Genomic DNA, 25,516 nt, shown 5'->3' with positions numbered 1-25,516 from the left:
CCCTAAATTCACATTGGTTCTATTAAATCCACGAGTCATATTTTGGGAGGTTTATTCATTACTATGTCAAAGCTTTCATATTAGCATTTGTTGAAAGCATAGACTGGTCAGTAACTCCTTCTCGTGTCAATCAGTCACATCATTTATTGGTTCTTTGCTTTGCTAAAAGCTGTGTGGAAATATGAGCCACATATTTTAATGTATCTTATGCCTTTCATACAAGAAAATCTGTGATACAAAAACCTGTACATTTCAAAATAATTCTTCTATACAAAGAACAATCTTTGTTCCTCTTTAAAGCAAACTACTATTATTCAGTTGTCATTGTCAAAACCTTCTATTATACATCTATACCACAGTCCAGCTCACCCCTTTAAAATCAGCCTGCAAACTCTTGGGTTAATAAAGCTCAGAAAGGTTATAATTTTAAAAAACTTTGTTTTTCTCCTTAACTCTGTGCCTTTTTAAAGGCCCGTGGAAGCTTGTTTTTACCACTGAAGCAACCTCTTTGGGGTGGCATCTGAAAAAAGTTCAGCAAATTTGAAACAGGTATCTCAAAATTTAAGTTATTCAGAATAAGTCGAAATTTTGAGACTGGATCATAACCATTTAAGTTGTGGGAGGCAACAATGCACAACAATGCATAAGAGTTATCTAGATATGAACATTTTTGTAACATTCATCAGTTTATACAGTTTACATGCTCACACGCAACAACAGTATAACAATACTTTTTAATCAAGCAAACAAAAACATATAGAGAATGTGTTGTTGTTGTTGTTGTTTTAAAGGAGCTCAGTTGCAACAATAGACCGTGAGGTAGCGGCGGTGTTAAGCGGAAATATCTTCTCGCAGTTTCGTGACCCAGTCGGACGTATTAGCCGACGTACCACCAATGTCAACTCCGGCACATATATCGTTGATATACGTGACCTCCGGAATATTTCTAACATTTAGGTAACCTGCTCTATTTTGTGTATAAACAGTGGTTTAGATAGATTATATTCTAAGCGTCTCTTTGCTTTTTGAGTTTTATTTTGTCTGACGCGGGCTCTCGTAGGCGAAGCTATCCGACAAAATGCGCCTCACGTTGCAAATGTTGATTTCCCACGGCCGGATGGCCCGGAGGATGGGTTTGGGCCCGCGGTCCAGGATCGACATGCTGCGCAACATTTTGACAGGACTGGTCCGACACGAGAGGATAGAAACCACGCTGGCCCGAGCAGATGAAGTCCGCTTCTACGCCGAAAAGGTGATCATGTGAGGAACCAGTATGCTTAGAAACGGTGAAACCAGTATCTGAGTAGTTCTAACTACCCAAATTCAATATGATTATTTATTAATAACATTATTATTTAATCTTCGGGGATGCCTTTCTAATAAGGTCAGTGCAGTTATTGAGTAGTAACACGTGGACTCGCATCTTAAGAGGATTGTTACACCCACAGCAGCTCACTAACGTTACTAACATAACAATTAATATAAACAACGTTTTAATCAATCAGTTCATATTGGCCAGTGCAACACTCGGGTCACTCTCCGGTCAGCTGAAACAGGCACGTTCTTCCAACCAATCAATGAAATGAACGCTTGGTGGTTTTCACAGTTCATTGTTTCCACTGCAGATTGTGAAAATACACATTCATACATAAGCCTGCACCGTCTGACTGAGATCTGAGCTGAGTGAAGTTCTGCTGTAATGTGGAAACAATGCAAGACAAGCTTAAAGCGAAAAAGCAAACTAGTCCAACCCCAGCAGTAACATCTCTGCATTTCTGCCCAGTGTTGATGTCATGCTAAAAAACGATTGTTTATATGTGTTTCCTATGCTTATCTATGCTTATATTGGTAAATAGGCTGTAGTTGACAATATTAAAGAACGAGTTTTAGAAGTAATTTATATATTAAATAAATCACCTGTTTTGTAAACACCATTATTATTGTAAGTATTCTCTGTACTATTGTACCTACTATCAAAACAGTACTTCTTGGCTACTTAAACTATTTAAAATGCCACTGCTATGTTATTTTTGACTGCAATTGCTGCAGCTTTCTTGGCCATTTTGCCAAAACTGATTGTAGCTTCTACCTTGTCACTTCTTTCTGGCTCCAAATGTCTTGATATGATTCGTGAGAATGCCCCAGCCACCCCCCAGAATAACAAAAAGAGTATAAAAAATGCTTCCACAGCAAGAGCAGCTAGCGGATCACTGGTGCTGTGGAATATTGACTACCAGGTGTATCCACTCCCAAAGGGGCACAGGTCAGTGTTTCTGCACACGTCTGCTCTACAACAGCATGGGATGAGGTGTGCACATGCCTCACAAAACATCTGTTCCCCACTGTGGTTAGGGTTAAGCTTTCTCATGTCGCACCTTCCACTTGATTAGAGACATGTCTCTAACTGCCTTTTATTTTATCGGGATCCTTTATTTGCATTGAACACAAATAGTGTTTAGTGAGTCCTGGTGTGTAGTTTAAATTGGGTTTTGGTGTGTGTGAAGCACACTCAAGTGTCATCATGTGGTAGTAATGGAGAACCCCTATCAAACTGTGTGGGAGATTTGTGTGCATATAGTATGTCACTGAGCAGTTTGCTACTTAAAGGTTTTGTGTAAATAATTTATACACTTGGATTTAACTATTCAGTTGATGGTGACCCGTTATGTATATTAATGTGTGCATGTCTGTACTGTGTAAACTCCTACTGAATGTTATTAGAAGGAAGTTGAAATATTTTTGCTCATCCCTGTTTAGAAGTTGTTTTTCATATAAAAATAACGCTTTATTGCATTAAAACAGTTCTAGCTCTAAAACTTTGCCTTATTCAGTATGCAGACATCTGTGAATATGTAAATTGGTCTTCGCCACACGTCTTGGCTCCACACTCACAAAATTGCTCGCTACATAAAACTGAGCATTTTAGAGGATCCTGACAAAATATACAGAGCCTGTACCACATTGAAAATTAGCAAGTTTCAGCTATTAAAATGAAGCAAAAAACATGTTAATACAAACATAACAATTAAATAGATTAACACTTGTAAGAAAGGTTTGTTTTTTTTCACCTCTCTCAGGGCAACATCACAAGTTGTCAAGTTAATCATCACTTCTTTGCTCTCTGTTTTCACGTGGATCAGTGTAAGACACAGATGAGATGACGAAACTCACGCAACTGTAAATGAAAGAAAAAGCAGCAGACTCTCACACGTAACTGAAACAAAACGAGTACACACAGATAACATGAGCCCTGCCCTCATATTCGGTTTATGTGTGAAATCCTGACTGCCTGAATTTGTGATTTTCATTTTAATTGGCGTACTGCAACAGTAGCTGTTTTTTTGTTTGTTTTTTTTATTTGTTTTGTTTATTTGTTCACGACTTGTCTTCTAGCATATTAAAAAAAAACATGATATGAACTTCTTAACAAGGTTTCAAAAGCTTATATTTCTTGAAAGAGGTCTTTAATTCATTTTCTTCGACATGCATCTGACTGTCGATGTTTTCTTTTATCTTTTCTTTTTTTCCCTCTAGCTGGTAGACTATGCCAAAAAGGGAGACACTGATGAGAAGGCGATGAAAATGACCAGTTTTTGGCTGACGGTATGTGTCTGCAGCTCTTCTTCACTTTGTAAAGATTATAACCGTGTAGCTCTGAATATAAAACAGTTGATGTGAAGCTTATTTTAAGTATGCTTCCTCTCTTCAGGAGAAGGATCTGGTCCCAAAGCTCTTCAAGGTCCTGGCTCCACGGTTTGAGAATCACTCAAACAGCTACACACGGCTGGCACGCATCCCCAACAGACAGAACCTGGACAGAGCTAAGATGGCTGTTCTGGAGTACAAAGGCAACCCTTTCCCACCCCTTTATCCTGCGAAAAAGGAAAATGAACTGACTCTCATCAACCAGCTCCTCAAAGGCTACAGAGAGGATAGGGCACAACAGTTAGACACAAAGCCGTAGTTGCCACCGTGGAGATGGATCAAAGATTGCTGAAGGGTGATGGTGGGGTACTGAAATGCTTCTGAAGAGCCACTTGCATATTCTGCAGACTGTGGCTTAAAGACACTGATGTAGTTCTTTACCAAAAGAAGCCGCAGCTCTGTAAAGTATTTCTGATTGTGTATTAATAAATATTATTTCTTAAGATAAGCAAGAATTGTTTGGTTTTCCTTTGATTTTTAATGAATCCAGATTCATGCTGTTCAGCATTCATAAATAGGTTCACAAATAAGCTGCTTTTCTTATTAATGTGGTAATGGTGGTTATAGTTTTAAAGGAGTCAAAGGAATGAGCAAAAGTGTGCTACTCTATAACTGCATATTCCATATCTCCTGTTTGTAACAGAGTATGACTCTTATAAATTTGTTGCTTTCAAACACAAGCAATGTTGCTATTATTTTTGGACATGTCATCAATTTTCTGAAGGCGTTACAGGATGCATAGTGCTCCTTGTGACATATACACCAATCAACCACAACATTAAAACCTCCTGAATTACATTACACAGCTCTCCTCAAGCTGGCAAAATAGCTCTGACCTGCTGGGGCATGGGACCTCTGGGAGAGTTCTGTGGTGAATGGCAGTAGATGATTGTGAGTCCTGTGGGTTGCACGGTGGAGCCTCCGCAGAATGGGATTTGTAATGGCGCATTCCACGGATGTTCGATTGGACTGGGATCTGGGGAGTTTGGAGGCTGGGTCAACCCCTTGAACTCTTTGTCAAGTCCCCTGAGCTGTTGCAGTTTTTGCGGTGTGCCAGAGCTCATTGTCCTGCTTGGTATGGCTGCTGCAGCGTTAGGGTATGCTTGTCCTGCAGTAATGTTTAGGTGTGTGATGCATGTTAAAGTAACCCCATGAACAGCAGCAATCAGAGTTTACCAGTAATACAGTGCACTGTAACGAGGCAAGTAATGTAATTTACATATGACTGGTTTTAACCCTGTAAAGCCTGAACAATGAAATAATTGCCAGAAATTCAGAGTGTTGATTGATCCTTCTAACAAAAAAAACAAATTAAAACTAGCAATTTGCATATATGAGTTTTAAGATGTATATTTTTTTTTGCTACATCTGTCATTTTTGTGCAGTTTATTGCTTACAAATGTGCAATTTATGTTTTTCACGATAAAAATCGTCTCAAAAAAAGTCTCAAAAATTCGAATATAATACACGTGGCACTGCGGGGTTGATACAGGGTTGCCTTCATGTGCAAATTGGTGTAGTTCCACTTTAAAGGAGGATTTTATGGACAGTACATTGTCTCTAAGTTCACTTCACTAATCGTTTTCCAGTCTTGTTAATGTCAGTATAGACAAGGCTGAAGTAGTGATTCAGCCTCCTGAGTCACTCGGTGTCTATTGGAATGCAACAGACACGGACAATGGTAGACACGCATATATAAAATTAATCAGTACACTGGATGGACAGCGGAACTAACACAAGGAATTATGGACATGTTCAAATTTCATTTACATAAAGCACAACTGTACAATCACTAGCCATCTTGTAGTTACATCTGTTCAGCGACTCACTTTTGCAAATATCTCATCAGATATTTCATGGCAGATGGGCTGATCTGAGTATTTCAGAAACTGCTGATCTACTCTGATTTTCCTGCACCACCATGTTCAGAACAACTCTGAACGCACAACATGTCGAACCTTGAAGCAGATGGACTATAGCAGCAGAAGTTCACACCAGGTGCACTGCTGTCAGAAACACGAAGCCAAGGCTACAATTTGCACAGACTCACTAAAACTAAGTAACAAAAGATTTCCTGGACTTGATTTTTGTAGCAACATTTTGATGATAAGGTCAGAATTTGGCACAAACAGTGTAATTTACATGTTACAGTCTACCTGAGTATTGTTGCTCACCCTTTATGAGCACGATCTGCTTGTGGATGCTTCCAGCAGGATAGCATCACAACGCATCATCTTAAACTGGTTTCTTGAAAATAAAAGTTTTTTAGTTCACTGCACTCAAATTGCCTGAACAGTCACCACTTCAATCCAGCAGAGCATCTTTGGGTTCTTCAGGAACTCCGTGATATTATGATGTCAGTAAGGACGAAATCTCTCAGGATTGTGTCGAGCACCTTGTTGGATCCATGTCACAATAAATTATTGGAGTTCTGAAGACAAAACAGGGTCCAAACTGATGACTAGCAAGATGTACCTAATAAAGTGGCAGACAAGTCTCTCATCTAAGACCTAAATTTACAAAATAATGGCCTACATCTTCCCTCCACCATCCTGATATTAGTGCCCTTTGCATATACACTACTTCCTACTGACAAATCCCTAATGCAATGTGTCACATGTCACCTGTGAAAATTACACTTTTTCTGGGAACAATAACAGTGGTGATTCATGTGCTTAAATTGTCAGTTTATTGCTTACTAGACTATAAAAGTGCACCTTTTGTATACAGTGTTTATCATTTAGGGAGCAGTGAATGACTCAGTGTGAAGCACAGGTGTAACTAATAACATTAACCATGGCTCCAACAATAGCTGTTTATTTTTAAACTAAAGAAAAAAAATCCATCCATCCTCTTATCCAATTCAGGATCACAGCTGGGCTGGACAGGCTGCCAGTCTATTGCAGGGCTAACACAAAGAGACAGACAACCACTCATTCTCGGTTTAGACTCACCGGTTACTCTAACATGCAAACCTTACAGAAAAAAGGCCCCAGCCTGGCTTTAAACCAGGCACCTTCTTGCTGGGAAGCAACATTGCTATCTATCACACTGTTCATTACCAAGCATTATATTTTAATTTTTTCTCTGAAGACTGTTACATTAGTCATATTGAAAGCTTGTGTCTCTACCTGAAACGCAAACACAGACACTGGCATTTTGTTGTGGCTCTGTACTTCAGGGGTCACCAAACAGGATATTGGCAGTGGCTGCGAAACAATTAGGCTAGCCTACATCAGATTGTGAGCAGGCTGGAGTCTGTCCCTGTGGTGTTTTACTTTAATGGACTTGTAATGAGAACAGATTCTAAATTTGATTTACAGATATTAGATTTACTCCTTTGGACACGTGCCCTTGTCCTAACTGGATTGTAACACAGGAGCCATATAGCACACAAAGCCAGGCAAAGCCTCTAATAAAACCAAAGTTTTTTTTATTATTTTGGCAAAAAGTGTATATGTACAGCTTATTTAGAATTATTATTTGACACCATTAAAATGCATTTGACGGTGCTTTAGTGATGTGCTCTTAACCAGATCACTCTGAGTAGCCTAAAAGCTGTGCTGTTTTCTGTCATGCATACACAATCTCTTTTCTTCGCGCTCTGTCCCCAGTTCTTTCTGTCATTTCTGTAATTAAAAGTCATTATAAACAAGGTGAAGCAGGGATACATTTCAGTAAGTATGTCGAGTCACCCGGTTTCTTATCAGTCAAGTCATGGCAACCATAACAATGGTCAACAGCTGACGAAATGGCAGACATGCCAAATACAAATCAGACACATAATCAGAAATAACAGCTAATACTCTAATTCAAGTATCATTCAGTTGCACAGACTAAGTTACACCTCTGATTACACTCTTACAAGGTACACACCACAGTCCTAACGTTGCCTAAACTCCATTACAGAAAGATTGCCAGTGACACATCTGTGGATAATTAGCAGAGCCACAGATTTTATAAGCCAGAAATGAATGAAAGGTCGAGATAAAAAAAACACTGAATTTGTCAAGTATACTCAGTCTCAATGACACCCTTACATAATTCTTACCAGCATGTGAGATTCAGTGTTGCGTTACACTGACTAAGCATGAAACGTTAACTTCAAACGTTTGGACAGTTGATGGCATTTTTGGACTGTATTTACAGGTGTATGCATCTGGAATAGTACTCGATGTTGTAGGAATACAGGTTTCAAAGCAGTCTTATAAGGTGACATCATCACGAATAAACAGACTAAGACCAGGAACATTAAAGTGCTCCATGCAGGACAGACGAAATGTACACGGTTTCTGTTTCACAGTTCATCTATAAGGGTTTTTTTTTTGTTTTTGTAATAGCTCAATATTAGGGGATACAAAACTAGTGATACTTGTTCGGCTTTTCACACTGGGTAACTTATTCGGGTGCGAGGAGCCGACAAATATAATATTCGTGTTTCAGGATTGAGACAGAGGTGAGAATGAAGTTACTTGTATTCTATAAAAAAGGCAGCCTCCAGATTTTAAATCATGGATGTGTCAGATGTAAGCAAGCCAAAGAGAGGCAAAAAGAAAAATTGACAAAAGGTATACTAGAGTAATTCCAGTAACTTGAAAATCACCCCTGTCCTTGTGCTGTATTGCATCAGTACATTCACCAACGTCTACATACACAGAAATGACTTTTTTTTTTTTGAACAGGCATATTCTGTACTCTAGTGAAAATTCAACAAAAAAAAACAAAAAAGGATATAACATTGGTTTTATATTGTGTCTCAAACAGCGCAAGACGTTTTTGACTGGAGTAACAACAGAGTTTATCCAGTCGAAATATACTGAAGCTTATTGTATGCATTTACAAAAGGAAAGAGTTCAATACACACAATATGCAAATATTGTGTGGCCATGTTGAGTACATATAATCAGTGTTTTTAAGACAGGAAATACAATACAAACATGCGTGTTTTTACAAGCACTGTACCTAGGAGTGCCCACAGTAAACGTGACATTTACAGTTACACATCAGCATATCAATCCAGTATAGCCAGCTGCAATGGAGGCATATAAGAATATAAATAAACCAAACAGATTTCGTACAGAGTAAATATATCTATGTTTTATCAAACAGTGTCAAAAATTAAAAAAAAATCCTTTTTTAGATTAACCCAAAACATGTAATGGCATGATATTTCTCTATGGTCACAGCACCAACTACAATTTAATGATGTGGAAAAAACAAAAATAAATCTTTCCTTTTTTTTCTTTTTTTTTAATAAATAAAACTATGTAGATTGGTAGCACTCACCGGGTTTAGCTATTTACAAACTCTTTCAGGCACACCATCAATGCCTCATGAATTTTTGAGTGAAAACTATTTCAAGAATTTTGTTCATTTCCGCTTTGTGCACAGCTATCATTCTATTGCTCTGGCTACATCCACTTTGTCATCTTTCTCCCTGTGTGCCTTTTACTGGTCAACATCAAATATTTATTGCTTCTTTATTCTTTAACAAGCTCTGTACTTGTGCCTCAGCCATTTCCCCTCACTCCTCCATTCTGATCATTTCCATTCAAAGGTGAAAAGCGACCGTTTAGGGATTCACTTTTCTGGTGATCTCTTCTTTGTCCTTCCAAACATTTTCATTTCTTTTTTTTCGGCTGACCTTTTCTGTCATAAGTGTAATACTTTGAATTCCACTATATTTCTTAAGTTATTGTCACTATTTCTATTTTTATTGTCATTCTGTCCTTGCTTTCATGCTCCCCCCGCCCTACTGCCCATCTTCCTCTGTCCTGCCTTTCTCTCCATCTCATGCCTTTGTTCCAAATCCTGCTCCCCCTCCACTCTGCATGCTGAAATACTCTGTAAAGGACGGAAGCCGGGGTGGGAGTGGGGGTGATCGTGTGGCCGGGCGCGGGGGTATTGGAGGCGGAGGTGAGGGCAATATCGACGTCAAGTCAGCAGCAGTGGTGATAATCTTCTGTTCGCTATTTCTCTGCACATCTGGCCCTTTACGGGCCACTGTCTCCTCCACCGTCTTTACCGGTTCCTGGGAAAAAAGAAGAATAGAGTTTCACATTTTATCATGGTCTGATCCTCTGCATATGTATTGGCCATAAATTAGGACTTTGAAGACACCAATCAGTAAATCAGTTACGGTACGAAATGCCCAAGATACTTTGAGGGAAATTAAACATATACAGGTTTACCTGACTGGAACAGTGGTCTTTAATGACTACCAATAACAGAATGATAACACCAGAAGAGACAGCAATAGTGGACTGAGGGACTTTAGTCTGACCTAGTATATCTTCTTGAAGAAGAAAGAACACCAGTGGAAAACAAAAAGGTATAAAATGTGTTTTGGAAAGTGTGTGTAACACCTTGTGCTCTCTGAATATCTACCAGGTCTCTAGGCCTCTGATGGAAGTTCAATTGTTCTCAGTAACTACAGCTGTTGGGCTCTGGCTCAACTCAACCCACAGGCCAGTGCAGCCCACAGTGATGAATGCCCCAGATCTACCCAACCATCTTCCTGCTTAGTGGGCCTGACAGGTGCCTGAGGGGGCAGAATCCCTCCTCAGTTACTCCAGAAAGCATGAATCCTAATAGAGGTGTCTGTAGTACACAGGTACAGGAGAATTAGTGGTCCAGTGGATGAAATGCAAGTGGGACCACACTCAAAATGTGTCTTGACTACAATGGCAGATTATCTAGTCAGTTTAGATTGCTGGTGCTGAAGGAAAGGAAAGTCTTCAAGCTCAACTTGAAGCTGAAGCTTTCAGATACATCCATCACAAGAAACCAATGAAGAGCTTGAGAAGAGTCGCTTACAACAGCCTGAGTGACACGGCATCCATCAAATATCAACCAAAGACTGGAAACTTGGCTGGTTTCCACTAACAAATCAGGCCTGGCAGACAAGTCCAAGGTGTGGATATACCAACACAGAGTTTGTACATGGCACTCATCTATCAGGTCTCAATTTTCACAGTCAAGGGCTTCTAAGAAAATTGCTACTCAACTTGAAACCTGAACACCACGAACTGTAGGGGCAGAAAAACAAGCTTCCTATCAGCAACTTAAATGAGGACTGATGATAATCCATACTACTTAGGTAATGCCACAGAAAGATAATGACTCGCTGAGTTATGGCTCAGGTGGGTGAAGTGTCTCGTGTGGGGTTTGACCTTAGTGTCATCACTAAGGTCATCATTTAATGTTGCTGTTACAGGGTGTTGTAAACTGAAGCAGCTGAGAACCTGGACAAGATAGGAGCAAGCAGCAGACTGCTTTTAATCCACGACCTCTTCAATGTTCAACCACACACATTTAAATTGTTCTGTGGGAAAGGCAAAGATATAACTTCCCACTGTGCCCCACAGCGAGGGACCACTACTGCCACAGCCACAGACAAATCCTTAAGGCTGTCACAGATATCATCAATACTCAGGTTCAAGAAAGGCTGAAAACACTATCAGTACTTAACAGTGGCTGTTCAGTTGCCCACTGAGGTAGCAGAAGTTAAAGTGGCTCAGGAGAGGACTGCAGTTTGTAGATATGTTGCACCACCTAAATGTCAGGGGCTTTATGATTTTTTAATGTATCTGACTAAAAATACTTCTGGTCCAAGTTCCTATTTAAGCATTATTTCACTGTGCCAACGTGTTTTAATATCAGTCTGTGTTCACTGTCACTCGCCTGTCACACTTAGGATGCTATGAAAGTTTCTGCCAAGAAATAATCCCTGTAAACATTTTACCTTAGTTATTGTATTATCACACTAATGGAAATTTTTTAGGGTGAAGCAATCAGGTAATTTCAGTTTTCACAGAAATGTGCACATTTGAACAGGATTAGGAAACAACTGATCCAGTTATATTCTATATAGTATGTAAGTACATGTGCAGTAACTCTGATAAATGCACCTTGTTTTCTGGGTCTTCAATTTCCTTGTATTATATCTAATTTCAGTTTAGGATATCAATTATAAATTCAAATATACATAAAAACTTACAGTTTACACTTACTGATTGGATGGAGAAAAGTTCAGTGAAGTTGGGTTGCGAGTCTCCCAGGAAGGAGCTATTTCCATAGGCATGATGGGGAAAACTCTCCGCCCCCTCACCGCCTTTCGGACTGGACAGCAGAATCCCGATTTGGGATGTCCGTACATGATATGGGAAGTTCTTATTGGCTGCTGAAGGCCGTGTGATAACCTAAAAAGCAAACAGATTAGGAAATGACACAGATGTGCATATAAAATAAACACACACATATATATACACAGTTTAAAATCAGGGTATACAGTAGCTTTCACGCATCCAGATCCTAGTGAGAAGAGGAAAGTGCAAGGAATGTAGTGAGCAGGCATGCGAATGGAAATTTGCCTGAGCCGGGCTCATTAATAAATAATAACGTGTCGAAGGTGAGAAAAAGGAAGATAATGATGTGTGTAAAAGACAACCAGCATGAGGTAGTTAAGTAAGAAATAATGTATGACTGACAGCGGAAAAAGTGACTTAAATAATATGAACTCGTCTGCATGTGAGTGTGCGATCGATACGAACAAGAAAGACGATGTGAGCGTAGAGATGGATCCCGAGCTGAATGCCGTTGACGATCTTCTCCCGAGCCCAACGAGGAATCCCAAAGTTGGCAATCAGAGCCATAACAGGGACAGCAAAAAACCTGAGGAAGAAAAGTGAACACATTTACATTAATAATAAGAAAGCACATTAGACAAAAAGACCCCCAAAAACCTACAAGAATGTGGTCTGATGGTGGGAGAGAAAAAAAACGCAATGAGAGCAGAAGATTTAAAGCATATAAGAGAGATAAAGATGGAAAGAGGAGAGATGTGGATAATGAGGCGGGAGATTGTGGTTGCAATGAGGGAGAAATACATAGATAATATTAGTCTTTGTAATCTACTCTTCATTTCAAGCCTTTGCTGTTATATATATATATATGTGGGTGATGGCTAGAGATACTAAGCAGTGTATATGCAAGATTTTTTTCCTCAGGATTGTGTAGAAGTATGTAGCTGATCCAGTACAAAGCACTGAATATCTGGCACACATATAAAGAAGCATAAATTATTCTAATAGAAGATATCTCACCAACTCAGAAAAACACACAGTATTGTCTAGCAATCATGCAGTCAGAAACAATGATACACTGCAACCATGCGAGGTAAAAGTGTTTGGCCGTACACTACTGCAGAGAAGTTGTGTAAACACGTTTTTATTCCCAGATAGCTAAAACATCAGCTTTCTCGTGCACTTTTTTTCCCACAGAACAGCATAAATTATTCAAATCGAGAGTCCTCAAGCAGAGAAATGTGTATTTTTTTTTAATACTTGTGCAATCAAAACTCCAGTACCATCTCTGGTGCTATTAAGTGCAGAGAGCAGTGCAGGTCTCACCATAGTGTGTATGTGGTGAAGAAAGGGACGTAGAAGGGCTGCTTCTCGGGGTAGTGCTTCAGGGAGACCAGCACGGCGTAGCAAAACCACACATACGCAACCAGCTGCAGGCCCATCAGGCCGTATCCTGCAGGGCTGTCGTAGGCGTACAGCACTTCACCTGGGTCAAAGAACTGGCAGGAGGAAATGATGCCAAAATTACCACACACATTAAAACAAGTCAAAAATATTTTACACAAAAAGGAGGGAAGAAGCTTTATACTGAAGTTGGTGCTTTAATTACTAAGATGGATAGCTCATGGTTCAGTAGATCCACTGTGATGACCGAGGCAAAGCTCTGCTTGTAGCATCCAGTGTGAGTCTTTGACACTGATACTTCACAACTAGGTCACTGGTATTTGTGTGCACGGCTTTGTATGTGTATATTTGGGGCATGTGCTTGAATCTGCTGATACTAGATTGCATTTCACAGTCCAGTGACATGATAGCATGGGCCATCCAGGGTTACTCATACTGCATAATGCATAGATCTGACTAGTTGGTGTGGACCTGCTTGAAACCTCCCCAGCACACCAGAGAGTCATAAAGAAGTATTTTAATTCTGTATTGCAATATCTAATAGGGTACACAATTTTTGTATAAATTTAAGAATGAGCAAAGAAGATGCAAGATTTGAATCTGCAGGGATATGTGTGGTTGTGCTGTGCATGAATTTTGAGAACAGGTTTTCCACAACAGCTTGTAGTTGTCTGTCTGTGATTTGTGGGTGAAAAGGAAATTCAGGCAGAACTCGACTGAGTGACTAAATCCCACTTTTACAGCCACGAGTTCAATCTTAAAGCACAAATAAAACTTTGAAGTACAAACACTTTGGTCCCACATTTAATACCGCTCCGGAATCGCCAGTAGGAATGATTAGAAATGATTCAACATTGTTTTTACTCATTCAGACACTTGGAAAGAGTCGCACTAAATGCTTTCACACATTCAGATATGGTAACAGACAGCTATAACACTTAGAACACAGCCCTGCTTTGATTCCAGAGGGCCTGGCAGATTCCTGCCTGCAACCCAAGAAACAGTGTACAAGTCTTCCTTTCAGTTCCAATTGTAACCTAGTTAAGCTTATTTTTAGCAGGAGCTCCCTGGAGTTTTGAGCTCTTTAATAGCAGCGACCATATAAGAGGGCAGGCACCAGAGAAATTACACAGCCTCGGATCCACATATTGTATTGTGAGAGTTATCAGTGAGCTTCCACTACACCGTGCCAAATGTATCATCACCGTGCTGTCCTGTAATCCGCCGTCCCTACATTTACCATGTTTACATGTCACTTTGCTGCAGGCAGAGATGTATGCAACGAGTCTGTTATTAATTCATAAGCTCATCGAAGCTGGAACCTAGAGAGGCATAAGAATTAATGAGTGGAGGCTGATTACAAAGTCTAACGTCCCTGTCAAGGAAAACTCTAAAGGTTCTTGATCTGAGCTCGAGTACATTATATGCACTAGCATAAGGAAGCATCAATGTTGTGGTTGCACTTGGGAACTGCCTGGTTGTTTCTGTCAAGATAGAAAATTTGTAACTCATCAATGAATTTCAGCATTTTGTTTTTACAATCAACGTGATGCATTTTCATAATTAGTAATGTATCAATGTAATGAATAACTTGACAGGAAAAGCCATTACGGCCCACGCTGATCTATGGGCCCGACTCTTCTATGAATATTTATGAGATTATTAAAAAAGCCAAAGAGAGCAATAACACAAGTGCAGATGCTGTGTCGAGTTTAGGCGTGTCAGAAATCTTGTACCCAATCATCCCAGATGTAATTCAGACGCTGTTTTCATGTCACACCTGAAGGGCAAAGGGATCGGGAAGTTTTCGTATTTGAACTGAAAGCTTTGATCGCCACTGTTCACAGGACTGGCACTAAAGGATATTTTCAGTGTTGATTATTCTTTCAGTTATTCCCCCATTGAAGCAATCAATCTTGCTTTAATTAATTGATCCATACAAAAAAAAACAAAACAATTTCATTCTATCCACTGAAGACTTCAAAACCAAAGCATTATAAAAAGCATGAAATCCACACATTTGACAAGCTGAAACCAGAAAATGCTTGATATTAAATCATTATTAGCATAATTATTAATTCATTTTGACTCTGGAGCTATAGTTGAATTAGCAAATTAATCAATATTCAATTAATTTAAAACAATTTTCTATCCATCCATACATTTTCCTTCAACTTTCTCCAATTCGGGGAATTGAAGTCTATCCCAGATGCCAGAGTGAGAGGCAAGGTACACCCTCAGCAGGTCTGCCCAGTCTATCACAGGGCCTGACCACAATTTTGATAATTAATATTTATTTATTCAGTCACCACATAGTAAACAGACCGTGCAAAAAAAATTAATATAAGATCCCCACCTATATAACAAATAGTGACTGAACAGGCTCAGGCTTAAGTAAAAAACATCAACAATATTCTCACACGTAGCCCCCAAATATGGATTTGTACAGCAATCTTTTGAAAACTAAAAATGAATTACACGTGTTTATGGTCATGCTGTATCAGCATCATTAACAATTAAGATTTTTTTTTATTATTGAGCATTTTACAGCTGTGATGTGCTAATGTTTAGCAGGTTTAAGATTTCGCTTACCATCTTAGTTAAATGTCCCAGTCTGCTAAAACTAATTGGTGATAAAAACAAAAATACAGCTGATGCTCCCGAACAGTTTCGCAGGCATTTTGTTACCAAAGAATTATTGGACAAATTAAAACAATAAGAACATCAGAGTTATGCCAGTCGACTGCATGGTGTCTAAATTTTGCCAACAATCCACACTATAGCTGCCAAGCTACTTCCCTGCACACCTACTCACATTATCACAAGCCTGTCAACCTTACATAGTGGAAAAAGTCAGCATGATTATTTCTGGGCACAGTAAATGGCTCTAAAAATGTGATGCTATACTGCTGGCTAGGAATATATGTATAGATAAAATCGATATTAAAAATAAACTTCCAGTCCCTTCCAGCAGTGTTGGTGATTGTGTAAACAGTACCTCCGCCTCATAGATGAAGAGGATGACGTAGGTGATTGTGTAAACCGTCATGTAGATGCTCAGTTTCACAGACCCACTGTGACTGATCCTCGCCCTGTGATATGCAAGGATAAACCACAGGGTCAGAGGTTGGACACAAGTTGGAGGAAGATAAGAAGAAAATACAATGACACACTTTAAGAGACACAAAGGAAAGCTAAGGACACAAAACACACACACGCACACACAGAGACACAAAATCCTGCATTTGCTTCTTTACACTCAAGCAGACAGCTTAATCAAAAAAGAGCTATTCAGAACTACACAGCACAAAATAACGTGTGCATTAAACTCTCTGCTATTTATATATTTAAAACAGCTGCGGGCTTATGGATGGAGCAAAAACAGAAATTAATGCTTCTCTATTTGTAGCTGTCAACAAATAAGCATTTCAGCGTTAAGCCTTCATCAGCATTTCAAAGATCTTTTTGCACGGCTAATTCATCATCACGCTCAACAAAAAAAGAAAAGAAAAAAAGAAATCAAAGTTGTTGAGTAGTTATCTGCAAATTGTCAACTAGTTAAACGCTGCAGATAAATAGCACTGCTTTATGCTTAGCTGTGAAGCAGTACAGTTTATTCACTGGGGTTTTAAGAGAGTTTAATACGTCTAGAAATCTTCTGAACCCAGAGGAGGATCTAATCCTAGAGTCAAAAAAGCCAGCTTAAAAATCTTGCAAGCTAAGTTTTTGCTGTGGGTTCAGTATGAAAAAAGAGATTTCATTTGGGCCAAGCCAAAGCAATACCAATCTTTAAACTTTGACATGTTTAGATGATGACTCGCCAGAAGAAAAAAAATCAAGATTTTGAAAAATACCTTATAAACAGACGTGATTTGTAAAAAACTAAGCTCGTATAGCTGCATGATTTTTTCTTCTCACATAAAGCTGACTCAGAAACTGATGTCAAGAAAAAACTGGCATGTTTCTCCCGTTTGATAACTGGAGTTTGAATCCAGCATTCGAAAACAGGCAAGACCAATGATAGCTGGATGAGCAGGGCATTTGTCCAGCCATGTGGAAGATGGATAAATGCTGACATTCCAGTGAAGAAAAGCACTCTTAAATAATCCATTGTGCTGTCTAACTGCCTGTCCCAAGCAAATGTCTGCTAACCCTTGCCAGAAACCAGTGAGCAAACAAAAAAACCTGTCAGCCGGCTCTGCGGGCCAAAGGTAATGTTTCAGCTCAACATGAAAACATCAGAAAGTTCACACCATAACATCATTTATCTATGACATCCCTTCACACACATCAGGTGCTCGCCCACATTATTAGACGCAGCATCCTAACTGACTTTTTGACTCCTGTCACCCGGCATCATCAAGTCATCATGGTGACAGTATGTGCTGACAGTGAGTGACATTCTCAGCATAAAAATACCCACAAAATGTGACAGGCTTGTATAAACAGACACACACGCACACAGCACTGCAGTGTAGTGAGATAATACATGTACACACAGACAAAGCGCCCACCTGGTGACAGTGAAACCTTTGCCCAACAATATGAGCATCAGAAGGAACACCAAGAAACTGACGGAGAACAGTAATTTCCCTGGAGATGGTCACAGAGGTGGAGGGAGAGACAGAAAATGAGAGAGAGGAGACAGAAGGGGTAATTAGGTTGTGGTTTCCGAATCTGAGATATCAGAGGGGAACGATAAAATCAGGTCACCGCACACATTTTTGCGCGCGCACACAGTCGCGTACAATCACGCCTGATACAGCCTGTGCACGCCGAACCAGCTATTACATTTCTTCAGCTGCACACGCATCCATCAGCATCCTATCATTCATTCTGCTTGGACAGTGAGCGATTTTCCAGTGCAGAGTTAGTGTCAGTCATTGAGTCAGTGATCGATACAGGAGAGGAACTCACCAAGTATTTTGAGGCTGCCATTGCCAACTCCATCTCTAGCATACAGGCCCCAGTAGACACAATGGAACAGCAGGCTGAGCACTGCCAAGTGGAAAGGATGCAGGGAGGAGAGAAATTTAAAAAAAACAAAAAAAAACACCAGAAGGAAGAAAAGAGGGAAAAGAGAGCAGGGTGAGCAGGCGTTACAGAAGAGGAGAAAAGCCATAAGAGGAAGAGATGTGGGAGTTAAGAAAAGACACAGAACAAAGGTGACAGGGAGATGATAATGAGGGAGGAGAGAAGGGAAGCAAGACAGAAAAGAAGAAGGAATTTATAAAAGGAGCAAAAGCCTTGAGAGAAGTGGGAGGAGAGGGTGAAAGCGAATTCAGGGGTGGCAGGAGAATCGAGAAGGGATTTAGAGAGAGGACAAGCAGGCAAGAAAGAAGAAAGTGAGATAAGGGGGTGAAGAAAGAGAAGAGGATAGGATGAGGAGAGCGGGGAGGGGGTTCATCAGTAACAGCATGCTCCACTAAACACCGTAGCACAGGGCGACTGTTTGCAGTAGGTCCTATTCAGAGGCTAATAAGTGCGATAATATCTGTGCTCTTGAAGTGGGGATTAAGGTGTGAGATGCTGCAACCGTGCAAGAGGCTCAGTCATCTCGAGTGTGTGTGTTCTGTCAGTGTGCGTGTCTGTTCAGGACAGAAGCTCTCACCTTCCACACCTGCTGCCGTCATAAACATTTTGTAGGTTGTGTGAAGAAGCTGTCTTCCCTTCAGATTGTCTACAGGTAAAAAAATAAATAAATAAATAAAATAACAAGAGATAAAGGTGACAGAGGTGTGTGCGCTGGGGAAAGATAAAAAGGATGAGGATACACTGACAGATGGCGAAGGAGAGCGAGAGAGGTACAGAGACTGGGAGGCAGAAGAGAAGAGCAAGAACAAGGGAACGGGCCAGATAAATGGGCGGAAGCGATCATTAGTATGCATCCATCTCGCGATGCACATCTCCAGATGACGCCTTATACATCTTCTCTGTTCACGCCACATAATCCGAGAGGAAATATTCTTAATGCGTATTTAAGCAGCCTATTTTACTACCAAAACACTCCGGCAAACAGCAGTGGCCTGGGGGGAAAATTTATAGGGAGAAGAAGGGTCATAAACGATCACACTCTTTTAGCTCTCCTGTATTACAGTAGGCTTAGCCAGCCAAGTGTTGCTGGATCCTCCTGGGACTTTTGCAGGTGCTAATGATATTTTTTAAAGAGACACATTTCTCAAAAACTTCATATTCATTTATAGCCCTTTGAAGCTTTTGCAAACACTGTTGTTGGGCTTTTTTCCCCTCTAGGCGAGTGCACATCTCTCAAGCTTTCTGTTCCTGTTTTTTTACAACAGAGACACGTTGCTGTAATATGTATAGAATGTGGTGATAATAAAGCAAGGTCTCCCCTAAAGAACAAAGCCTTAATCTCAATGACAGGACATGCTGCTCCAAAATCTGCATGTGTGGTTCAGTATTAATGCTGCATACAGATGTGCAAGTTACCCATCCCACGTTTACTTTTTCACCCTCATCATCTTTTGAACTGTGTGCCATTAACAAGTGCCCTCTCCTCTGTACTCTATCGGACAAAGTGTCCATGAATTCTGAAAAGATATTACATTTTTGATTATTCAGACTTGAAAACAGTTTCCACTTCTCCTCAGTCAGCCTTTAATGAGCTGAGCCCAGAGAAGCTAAGGCATTTCTGGATCCTGTTTACAAGTGCTTTTTTTCTGCGTAGTAGTATTGCAACTTGCATTTTATGGATGCAGCAACAAACAGTGTTCAGAAGTGTTTCTGAGAGCATGCAGTGATTTCCACTAGAGACTCAAGTGGAGCAGGGGGATTAATCCAAAGAGAACTGAAACCAACAGTCAGAACCTCTAACTGACGTAATCTTGCCCACGTCGGTTATTTTTGAGTTTGTTTCGTTTTTCTTGTTGCTGTTTTCGAATTCTGTTAATACTCCCGCCGGTATTTACCGTCCCCTTTAAAACAGTACTGAGTGCGTCGTCACGTGAGCCCGCCCCGTCCAGCCTGCGCCATGGTAACATCATGGAGGGAAAAACTCAAACACCGAGCCCACTGTGCAACTCGAGCAGCTTGTGCCAAATTAAAAATCTGCATCTGTTGTTTGGACACATTTTTGGCTTTAGTAAATGCAACATCAAACAGGAAGAAAAAAACACTGCAGGGAAAATAGTTTCAGCGACCAAAGGTAAAAACAGCCAATCTGTTACAACAGTGTGTGTGTGTGTGTGTGTGTGTGTGTGTGTGTGTGTGTGTGTGTGTGTGTGTAGATTCAACTAAGGGTTTTTTAAACATTACACAACTTTTCCATGTTTTCTTTTACCCTGTTTCAACTTTTTGAAGTCTATTTCTGTCAACAAATTTCAGATAGGAATATATACTTCAAATCATTCTTTTTTGTTTTCATTTTTAGTCAAATAAAAGGCGAAATCCTTGCATTCTGTTTGGTAATTGAGTTATATGGCTTTTCTTTTATGTTCATAAAGACAATGACACAATTTTACATCTCTATACTAAAAATGATATATAAAATTGACTACAATTGCTAAACAGTTAATGCAATACTTTTGTTGAAATCCTTGAATTAAAGCTAAAAGTCAATTCAGCCACATCTTGATTGTTTCATTTAAAATCCTCTGAAGATTTTCAGAAGGAAGTCTCAAGACCCTGCGTCAGTAAGGACCCCAATGAAGATGTCAGAAAAAGCATTCACATGGTTAAAAAAAAAAAAAACATGCATCAGTTTAGTTCACAGCTGGACAAAGAAGTGAGAGTTAACAGAGCTAACAGAAAAATCTCACCAGAACTTAATTTAGTAGGCAGACTTGAAAAAATTTAAATCTGACTCTCAGTGCTGTGAAAGATTGTGTGATTCAATCTTCCATTCTTAATCTGAAAAGCGCCTCATTGGGTCCAAAGATCATTAAATGGATGTTTAATTTTAATAATCTAGAGAAGCAAACTACAGATTAAGTGCAATACAAGTGATTCTGCCCCCTTGCCAGTTTATAAAAAGGAAGATATGCATATGATAGCACAGAAACGCCCGACATGAAGAAAGCAGGGGATTTTGCCAGAAGCTGTTGTTCTCAGTTGCTTCAGGGTTATTTCAGCTTTGACCTTTACGTGACAAACTCGCTTCAGTAACCTTAAGGCTGCAGCTACCTTCTCCACTCAACCGTTCACCTTTACATGAAAACCAAGCCCCGCTATCACCGTCTCCTCTTTCCTGCTTCCCTGTTGCTCATGCTCGGTCTCTGCCCAAAGAGAAAACGGCACATGCTCCACCTTTACTTATCTGAAGAAACACGAGAACTTACTCCCATCCCATCAAGAAACCATGTAGATTTTATAATAGATCTGACACAAAAATTGCATTTCTGGGGGGCTTTGAATTCCTATCACATTAAAAGAGAGAAATAAAAGGCAGTACTTACAGGCAAAGTAGCAGGAGAGAAGGAACACCATGGAGAAGATGATCAGAAACGTGATGTCTGTTTCCAAGATGCCTGTGAAAGGAGGAAGGAAAATTCAAGAAAACTTGTGATAAAGGGAGAAAAATTGAGGAGGAAGAAAGAAATAGAAATATGAAAGAGAAGAAGGCAAATGTACAAGATACACAGTGGGTTTAGATGCAAAGGAAGAAGGAGTAAATAAGGTATACAAAGTGTTCAGATCAATAAAAGAAAGTAGAAAGTATGAGGGAAAGACAGATAATTTACAAGGGACAATAAATCCAAAGAGGAGGGTGCTTGATATGGATATTGGATTAAATGAGAAAAAGTGAGAGGCAGTTACAGTAGAGCAAGAGTGTGAGAGATTGAGGGAAACATTAGAGATGTAGGAACAATTAATTCAGATGCTACGTTGGCCCTCTTTTCTTCTTTTCATCCCTTCCTCTCAGTTTATCTATCATCATTAATTCATTCAGCCATCCCTTCATTATTGTCATTTGTGTAATTTGTTCAGTTGAGGGTGCTTTATTGGCCGTGCTAAGTGGTGTAGGCTTGTGCCATCAGCGATTCATTCCATAATCTCTCACTTTCAGTCTAATCACTCTTACCAAACTCGTCAGCAGAGAAATGCTGCGTCCAGAAAGACTGGCCATTGGTCAGTTTCATCTCATACTCCAGCTGCAGGCCATCTCCCTGCAAGACATAAGAGACCAGCAGAAGTGGACAGTGCATGGTTAGCAGATTTGTACAAAATATTAATGCACTATGTTTATTTATGATCTTTATAAAAATTAATTTGGGGGATATTTTGCTTTTACAAATGGTCACTCAAGGCTGGCTCCAAAAAGCAAATCCACTCCCACAGAATTACTTTAGAGGGGAAGTAAACATGTTTACAGCTAGTTCCAAAAAATGATTTTGGTCTCTATAGTTATTTTTTACCCTGTATGCAACTATATGGGGTGGGTGAATTTTTCATAACTTACCCATTTAAATTTTAGTAGAGCTAAATTATTATTAGGGGCATGGGCATCGAGTGACATTAGCCGCCTGTTCGACTCCTTGACTGTTTTTGTGTACTTGGGCCCTTGTGAAGCATTTTTAATGTGCCTAGCTGACAAATTATTTAGCTTTCTTTGCAGCTAATTGTATCAAGAACTTGCCCAAGAAGTTTAGGTGAGTCATATTGTGGCCTATTTGTATGCATTTGTTTGTTACTTAACTGTGTGAACCTAGCTAACCAACTTGCTAGCATTAGCTGGAAGCTTTCTCCTCCAAATATGCCTCCAAAGAATAACAATGTTAGACTAATGAGTGATACCATTATAGCTATACAGTTAATGGTTGCAGTACATTGTTGTAAATTATAGATTAGGAGCAGCTCCCTTTCATGTATGCGCACCACATACAGTGTCGCAGTCAAATATTTACCCATAAGCTCATGGGCTTCAAGGCTATTACAGAGGCCTTAGTTCGGTTCCACCGTGTGCCATTTGCCATTTACCTTGCCCCGCTCTCCCACCTTTCCTGTTTACTCTCAAACGCCTGTCATAATTAAAGTCTTAGAAACCCAAAATATATATATTTAAATACATGCATATTTAGACATGCTGGCGTGCTATTAGCATGGAGGCTTTTCACTGTGAAAATGGAAAAACTAAGTTTGTGAAAGTATATTATGGGGGACCACCATGAAAATGTTCATGAAAACAAACTTATTCCAGCACTTAAATCACTTCCACCCAGCTGAGCATGGGTTTTTTGAAAGAGGTTACAAAGGAAAACTGGACAAAGCCACCCTGAGCTCAGGAGCCAGCCACAAGCCTGCAGCCTCAGTATGAACAAAGCATCAAACCAGATACTTGGAAAATTATGGAGATGAGTGAAAAAAGGGTCAACATCCTGGTGAAGTTACGCATATACTGAAAAATGTTGTTAAGTACCTGACAATTGTTTTGTTATATAAATATGTTGCACCTGCTTTTGTTTGGTAAGGTGAAAAACATGTCAGGTAAAGGTGGGTGCACAGCAATTCGTTTTCAGTTAATTATCTATGCCTCGTTCCAGTAGCAGAGTGATTTATTTTCAGCTGATTAAGTGGCAGACGTTTCGGTAACCTTCTCCAGTTTGGGGGAAATAGTGAAGTTTAATTATTTCTTTTATTATGAAAATTATATTTTGTATTTATTTATTTATTGTTTGCATATGCTGCAAGTTATTGTTCCCAGAAAAAAAAAAAATGGACTCGACTAAGAAAATGGCAATTGGTGCATATCTGGTAATTTACTATGAGGGGACAGGTATGGTATACCTGATTACAACTGAATGCAACTGTGTCATTTAGTCATTCTTCGAGCTGGCCTCAGCGCACCTCACGATCCTCCTGCTTCAAATCCAGAGATGCTCAAATTAACAGGAAGTATGAAAAGATCATATCCATAGCAACAGCTTTCTCTTGCTTAATTCTCTGAGTATTCTTGGTCTCAATTATTAATACTGTGATTTTAATTATTTGTTAGGCTCAATATCTTCAAATGTTGATCTGATATAACTGCCCGACGGTGCAGTGGTATGAAAGCTATCACAAAGAGAGAATATTTGTTTTATTTAAGTCAGGAGAGACACCACAAAGAAAACTAGCATGCCCCTGTGGCAAGCCAATATTGGGTTAATGTGAATGTTTATTTCTCAACACAAAAAGCATCAAATTGAAATGAATTTGGGAGGTGAGAAAAAAGATGTATGGGGAGCAAGAACAAGAGAAAGGGCACAAAGATGGGTTGACAATCAGAGCACAGAGAGCTCATTTCACAGACGCAAGTTCAAAGCCGATGGAGTTCGCGCTTGTTGCTTGAGCGAGGGACCAGAGAGGGAGGGGGAGAGAAAAGACTTTGATTTCATTTGGCAGCCTGAGACTCCATCTCACTCCCTCTATCAAAAAAGGGCGAGAAGCGTGGAGCGTGCACTGCCACAAAATCAATACAGACACAAAGAGCAAGGAGACAGAGATAAGGAGAGTGATAGATGTGGAGAGAGAAAGTTTCAAATACAGGTAGAGAGAAAGCGAGGCTGAGGAAACAAGAAAATGCAAAAAAGGGAGAGAGAGAAATGGATGCATGGGAAAGAGGGGAGATGAGGGAAGAAGTGGCACTTCACTGCAGGAATTCTCTCCACAGGGTTCACAGATGAGTTTAAGGTTGCTGGGTAGTTTCTGGTGTAAAAGGCACCCACTTTCGACGTACCGCACTGATGTATCGCACACTGAAGGTGTTCTCACCCAACATCAAAACAGTCTGATACAACTTCTGATCCCTTAAGCTGCAGATAACAATATTTTCAAAGGATTTCTGAGTCTTTTGAGAGAGTGTGCCTCTGGAACGTAAATGTTTGGGTAGCGTTTGAGTGCAACAAACCTTTTTTCTCCGAAAATTGTGTTTGCACAGTCAGTTTTATGTGTGAGTTTAAAGATGTATCCTTTTCAAAAATGTCTCCAAGGTTCTTCAAAGTAGTACCGGAGGACAAGGTAATGCCATCCAGAATGTGTTTCTAAGGTTTTTAAAAATACAGTAATTTCAGTTTAGTATGAATTTAGAATTAGAACATTTCAAGTCATCCAGCCCTTCATTTAATTGGGACTTGATTGTAGTTTATCTGCCATGCAGATTTAAATACTACTTGCAGAGCTGTGGAAATGTATGCAACATTTTCGATTAACGTTACTTGAGCAAGGCATGGATGATGTCATACACACTGGCCCAAGAATGAAACCCTGTAAAAATCCAAGACTAACTTTTGTGTGTTATTTACATGAATAAAACAAATCATCATCAGATAATCATGACTCCAACCAGCACTGCTGTTTTTCTCTGATGTAAAATGTTGGTAATGCTG

At 39.7% G+C, this 25,516-nt stretch overlaps 2 protein-coding genes across 3 annotated transcripts in view; one reads left to right on the top strand and one right to left on the bottom strand.

Moving 5' to 3' along the window:
- The first annotated feature begins 833 nt into the window (after window positions 1–833).
- mrpl17 (mitochondrial ribosomal protein L17) lies at window positions 834–4,153 on the top strand. The gene is made up of 4 exons (XM_039618993.1): window positions 834–957; window positions 1,061–1,252; window positions 3,535–3,603; window positions 3,710–4,153. The coding sequence occupies exons 2-4, from the start codon at window positions 1,079–1,081 to the stop codon at window positions 3,962–3,964; spliced, it is 498 nt and encodes a 165-aa protein (XP_039474927.1). The 5' UTR covers window positions 834–957; window positions 1,061–1,078; the 3' UTR covers window positions 3,965–4,153.
- Window positions 4,154–7,137: 2,984 nt separating this feature from the next.
- The window catches only part of tmem145 (transmembrane protein 145), a 40,695-nt gene continuing 22,316 nt past the window's right edge, over window positions 7,138–25,516 (bottom strand). The window contains exons 6-15 of one of the 2 annotated variants that reach the window (XM_031726100.2): window positions 22,234–22,318; window positions 21,608–21,679; window positions 18,805–18,873; window positions 18,111–18,191; window positions 17,708–17,786; window positions 16,192–16,285; window positions 13,116–13,288; window positions 12,258–12,378; window positions 11,718–11,906; window positions 7,138–9,736 (exon numbers count right to left, since the gene is read on the bottom strand). In XM_031726100.2, the coding sequence (XP_031581960.1) occupies window positions 9,497–9,736; window positions 11,718–11,906; window positions 12,258–12,378; window positions 13,116–13,288; window positions 16,192–16,285; window positions 17,708–17,786; window positions 18,111–18,191; window positions 18,805–18,873; window positions 21,608–21,679; window positions 22,234–22,318 (1,203 nt within the window). In that variant the 3' untranslated portion in view covers window positions 7,138–9,496. The remainder of the gene's footprint in view (window positions 9,737–11,717; window positions 11,907–12,257; window positions 12,379–13,115; window positions 13,289–16,191; window positions 16,286–17,707; window positions 17,787–18,110; window positions 18,192–18,804; window positions 18,874–21,607; window positions 21,680–22,233; window positions 22,319–25,516) is intronic. The other variant, XM_031726101.2, reaches the window with a different exon arrangement.

This window comes from Oreochromis aureus, linkage group 11 (genome assembly GCF_013358895.1).
Source record: "Oreochromis aureus strain Israel breed Guangdong linkage group 11, ZZ_aureus, whole genome shotgun sequence".
Lineage (NCBI taxonomy): Eukaryota > Metazoa > Chordata > Actinopteri > Cichliformes > Cichlidae > Oreochromis > Oreochromis aureus.
Note: the sequence above shows the minus strand (reverse complement) of the source record. Positions and strands in the feature narration are given on the sequence as shown.